Genomic DNA, 5,705 nt, shown 5'->3' with positions numbered 1-5,705 from the left:
CCCAGCTACTTGGGAGGCTGAGGCAGGAGACTCGCTTGAGCCCAGGAGTTGGAGGTTGCTGTGAGCTGTGATGCCACAGCACTCTACCCAGGGGAATAGCTTGAGGTTCTGTCTCAAAAAAAAAAAAAAGAAAAAAAGAAAAGTACCTGTCATATTAGCCCAGATTTCCTTAACTATACAAATTAGTTCCTGCCACGTTCCCTGTGATGTAGGTATGAGGTAAGGAAATGGTGGGGGGCGTGCAGCAAGAAAAGACAACGCGTTTCTCAGGAGCTCGCCTTTCCTGTTCACAAGCAACAGCATGTGCCCCCAGCGCCCATCTGCTCCGTTATGAGGAGAGCTTGTCCAACTGACCCTTCCCTCCTACACCGGGACTAGGCAGATCTAAAGAAACAAACATCCCGAAGATGGCTGAGGACCTTTCCGTGGCTGGGAGAGGACTCTGACACAGAGGGAGCGCTTCAGTAAGTTCTAGGGTCCCAGATGCAGCCCAGATGCCACAGATGCTCAATGAATATTTGATGAGCTAAATGGAGGAAGTGGTGAAGTCTGCAGCTGTCCTCCACAACGGGGGCGTAAACCAGACCCCCAGATGTGGGTACGCAGAATAATGAGCACGGAGCGTCCTGCTGATGACCTGTCAAGGCCCGGACAGACCTTGAGTGTCAGTGGCAATCACATACGCCCACTGGACAACTGGATTGTCCTTTGGGACAGCTTTATCTGGACTTCTAGTTCTTGTTGATGTTCTCACCTATGGGGCTTAGCTGCTTGGGTGGCAGACGCTCTAGGTTTTCTCTCTAGCCTACAGGCAGGGGCAGGAAGAAAGGGGTTGTTAAGCCTTTATTCTCTGGTATGAGAAAGGAGAACCCTGTTGTGAACTAGAGCTGCTTTGGGCAGCAGTTTTTCACTGTTCCTCAGAGGCGATGCAGTTTGCTCCCTTACTCCCTCTGTGAGTCGGGGAGCCAGGCAGGATGTGAAGGGGGTAGGCTGGGTGTGATAGATGTCTTTCTTCTTCTTCTTCTTCTTTTTTGAGACAGAGTCTCACTATGTCACCCTGGGCAGAGGGCCCTGGTGTCAGAGCTCACAGCAACCTTAAACTCTTGGGCATAAGCAATTCTTTTGCCTCAGCTTCCTGAGTAGCTGGGACTACAGGCACCCACCACAACACTGAGCTATTTTTGTTGTTGTTGTTGTTGTCATTGTCAATTGCTGTTTTTAGCAGGCCCAGGCTGGGTTTGAACCCGCCAGCCCCGGTGTATGTGGCCAGCGCCCTAACCACTGAGCTATGGGCTTTGAGCCAGATATCTTTAAACCTCTTAAAGTCAGGTTTATCACTATGGGAAATGAAGAATTTCCTAAATGTTGAAGACATCCATACTCCAATGAAAACACAACACATTTCCAAGGCAAATAGAAACTGTTAGCTAATTATTGGTTGTCATGGATTATTTATGATGATACTCTTTTCCATATGAGGAGAGACACATGGCGGTTATAGGTTTGGGCAAGTACTGTAGTAATTGATTTGGGTCTGTAAGTTCCACCCTTTGGGATAGGTTGTAAATTAGCATAGAAGGCCTCACATAGAGATGCTCCCCACCTGCCAGCAAATATGGGCCTTGTGGAGCTCAGAAAGGAAAACGGCTATTCTTCTTAGGCCAGAAACAGAATTTAAATTGATATCTGCAGTCGCGATTTGCCCTTCTTTTATTTAATTTCTTCAAAAACTAAATATTGTAGAACAACTATACGAGGCTTTATGTGTGATGCAAAGAAATAAAACATATACTCTCTGACCTTGAGGAATTTATAATCGAGTTGGGAATTGCTTTTAAGATTTATTAGAAAACTTACATCACAACTCAAATCATCAATGTAAGACTTGTCATAATGCAGTCTACAATTTGGTGTGAAACAAAGGTAGAAATAACCCCACACATGGGTTAGAAAATTCTGACCTATGGGCCACATCTGTCTATTATTTGTTTCTGAATAAGCCATGAGTTAAAGATACTTTTAACATTTCTGATTAGTTGAAAAAAACAATATTTCATGAAAAAAAATTATATAAAATTCAAATATCAGTGTCCATAAAAAATGTTTATTGGAACACAGCCACACCCAGTTGTTTGCATGTTGTCTATGCCGGCTTACCACTACAACGCCCGTGCTTCAGAGTTACAACGGAGACCACGTGGCCTGCAAAGCCTAAAATATCTCCTCTCTGGCTCTTTAGAGAAAATTTGCAGATCTCAAGGCTATAACGTCGAAGGAGCAGTTGGTGAGGACCAATTATAAAGGATACTTAATGCCAGGCTAAAGAACATGAACTCAGTCCTGTCAGCAATGGACTGAAATCCTTATCATGAACATGAATACAGTTTTAGTATTATCCATGTGCACATGGATACAAAAACTCCAAAAGGTTCAGAAGGGTAGGTCTTACTGTTTTATTTTTGAGATAAGGTCTCAATTCTGTTACCTAGGCTAGAGTGCGGTGATATAATCATAGCTCACTATAACCTGAGACTCCTGGGCTCCTGCCTCACCCTCCCGTGTAGCTGGGACTGTAGGTATGTGCCACCACGTCTGGCTAAGTTCTTTTTTTTTGTAGAGAAGGGTCTTACTTTTGCTCAGGCTAAACTCAAACTCCTGACTTCAAGAAATCCTCCTGCCTCATCTGTGCAAAATGCTAGGATTAGAGGCATAAGCTACCATACCAGGCCCAAAAGGATATTCTGTAAAAAGAAAGTCAGGCTCGGCGCCAGTAGCACAGTGGTTATAGCACCAGCCGCATATGCCAAGGCTGGTCGGTTCAAGCCGGCCTGGGCCAGCTGAGCAGCAGTGACAACTGCAACAGAAAAATAGCTGGGCATTGTGGTGGGTGCCTATAGTCCCAGCTACTTGGGAGGCTGAGGTAAGAGAATTGCTTAAGTCCAAGAGTTTGAGGTTGCTGCGAGCTGTGATGCCACAGCACTCTACCAAGGGTGACATAGTGAGACTCTGTTTCAAAAAAATAAAAAATAAAAAGAAAGTTAGTCTTCTACCTTGATATCTGGGTACTCAGCAATTGTGAAAACTCCACTCAGTTATTCATTTTTAGGTATTCCCACAGAGGTATTTCTATATATACACAAACATATGTGAGTATATATACATTTTAAAAAACCCACAAATGGGCCAGCCTCAACTGTAAATCCTAGCACTCTGGGAGGTCGAGGTGGGTGGATTGTTTGAACTTAGGAATATGAGACCAACCTGAACCAGAGCGAGACCGCGATCTCATCTCTAAAAATAGCCAGGCTTTGTGGTGGCGCCTGTAGTCCCAGCTACTAGGGAGGATGAGGCAAAATGCTGGCTGAGGCCAAAGACTTTGAGGTTACTATGAGCTATGATGTCATCGCAATCCACTGAGGGTGAAAAAGTGAGACTTTATCTCAAAAAATAAATAAATTGGGTGGCACCTGTGGCTCAGTGGGTAGGGCACCGGCTCCATATACCGAGGGTAGCGGGTTTGAATCTGGCCCCGGCCAAACTGCAACCAAAAAATAGCCAGGTGTTCTGGCGGCCATCTGTGGTCCCAGCTACTTGGGAGGCGGAGGCAGGAGACTCGCTTGAGCCCAGGAGTTGGAGGTTGCTGTGAGCTATGATGCCAGGGCACTCTACCCAGGGGGACAGCTTGAGGCTCGGTCTCAAAAAAAAAAAAAATTAAAAAAAAATAAAAACCTCACAAATGATAGTACACTATAAAAATACTGTTCTACACCACGCCTTTCAGTCTTGTATCTTAGAGAGATTGTTCCGTGTGAGGACTTTCTTCTTAACTATTGTATAGTATGGCTGTACCACCTTTTATTTACCCAGTTACTTAGTCACAAAGTATGTATATCCCCAGTTTGAAGAGTTCTGAGCCAGAAGCTCAAATGGTATCTTAGGAAGCTTTGCTGAGCCGGAGGGTTCCAGAATAACCAGAGGCAGGGAGACCACTCAGGTAGCAAACGTACAAATCCAGGAGCCTGGCTGGAAAGGTGGCCTAGAATTCCAGGGCAAGCTGGGGTCCCCCCTCTTGCCACTGCTCCCCTGGGGACACGTACCTTGGCAGGCGTGTCTGGGATGGAAGAGGTGGGAGAACCAGGAAAGGTCAAGACACATTTCTTCCCCAAGCAGCGACCATGTAACTCAATGTCCTCATAAGGGTTTTCCTTCACTGGCGGATCTGTGGTCAAAGAGAACAGGTCAAGAACGTGGGAAAATTCAGGAAGTTTTCCTTTTCAGAACACTGAGGCTTGAGCAGCACCTGTGGCTCAAAGGAGTAGGGCGCTGGCCCCATATGTCGGAGGTGGTGGGTCCAACCCAGCCCCAGCCAAAAACTGCCAAAAAAAAAAAAGAAAGAAAAGAAAGAACACTGAGGCCAATATCTTTGCCTCCCTTGCATTAGTCCTCATGGGGATGTCTGTCCATTCACCTTTCCTCTTGGCAAAAGGCCCTGATTTCAGAGAGTTAACTCCCCACTCTCCATCGTAAGAGATAACCCCATTCACAGTATCAGGGCTTTAGTTGATCTGGGTATCCCAAATCCCTCCCTCAGTGACCAGCACAGGGAAGGGCTCACCTCCTAACCTAAGGCAATCACTGCATGGCATTCCTGGACTCCAGAGGTGAACAAAGAACCTAAGCTGGTCTGAGTAGGGGTAAGCTGGAGATTTTGGCTGAGACGTACAGCACCTCTTCTTCCCCCGCCCCCCTATGTGGCCCCCCATGTGGAAGGTTCAGATTCCAGGGAGCAGATGGCAGCCATCGTGGGAATCATGGGAAGCCTGCTGAGAAAGGCACTAACCTGAGATCAGAAACAGAGGAAGGAAGAGCTAGTTCTGGTCACATGAGCCAACAAACGTCGTTTGTTGTTTCAGGTGGGTTTTGTGTTCCTTGTAACTGAAAATGTCCTATGAAGCAGCTACCACTAAGACAAGTCCAGACCTCATGCCCGTTTTAGGTATGAGAGGCCTGCTGCTGTGACAGGAATCCATTCCAGCAGCCCGGACACTGCAATTCCATTATTCTTTTTTTTTTTTTTGGAGACAGAGTTTCTTTATGTCACCCTTGGTAGAGTGCCATGGCATCACAACTCACAGCAACCTCAAACTCTTGGGCTTAAGTGATTCTCTTGCCTCAGCCTCCCAAGTAGCTGGGACTACAGGTGCCTGTCACAATGCCTGGCTATTTTTTTGTTGCAGTTGTCATTGATGTTTAGCAGGCCTGGGCCGGGTTTAAATCCACCAGCCCGGTATATGTGGCGCCCTAACCACTGAGCTACAGGCACTGAGCCTGCGATTCAATTCTACGGTGCAGGCCAAATGGCTTAGCTAGTATATGCCTTCTCCAGTCTTCTATTTCCTCCCTAAAGGGTTATTTTTCTGGTGTTGATGACTGCATGCATGAAGGCATGTCTGTATACGCCCACATTCCCTCTCATGGACACACACACATGGGTTTCTCCCTCTCCCTCTTTTTTTTGAGACAATCTCACTCTGTTGTCCAGGCTAGAGTGTAGTGGTGTCATAGCTCACAGTAACTCAAACTCTTGGGTTCAAGCGACTCTCCTGCCCTCGGCCTCCCAAATAGCTGGGACTATTACCAGTAGGTAGTAGGCAGGTGCCTACTACCACACCTGGCTAATTTTTTCTTTTTCTTTTTTTTTTTTT

The 5,705-nt window shown here is 46.3% G+C and overlaps 1 protein-coding gene across 1 annotated transcript in view; it reads right to left on the bottom strand.

Moving 5' to 3' along the window:
• The window catches only part of LOC100955651 (DENN domain-containing protein 2A), a 57,644-nt gene that overhangs the window by 26,513 nt on the left and 25,426 nt on the right, over positions 1 to 5,705 (bottom strand). The window contains exon 4 of the mRNA XM_023514212.1: positions 4,098 to 4,219. Within this exon, the coding sequence (XP_023369980.1) occupies positions 4,098 to 4,219 (122 nt within the window). The remainder of the gene's footprint in view (positions 1 to 4,097; positions 4,220 to 5,705) is intronic.

The sequence above is a fragment of the Otolemur garnettii genome, unplaced genomic scaffold (assembly GCF_000181295.1).
Source record: "Otolemur garnettii isolate 467f Iridium unplaced genomic scaffold, OtoGar3 scaffold00049, whole genome shotgun sequence".
In the NCBI taxonomy this organism is placed as follows: Eukaryota; Metazoa; Chordata; class Mammalia; order Primates; family Galagidae; genus Otolemur; species Otolemur garnettii.
Note: the sequence above shows the minus strand (reverse complement) of the source record. Positions and strands in the feature narration are given on the sequence as shown.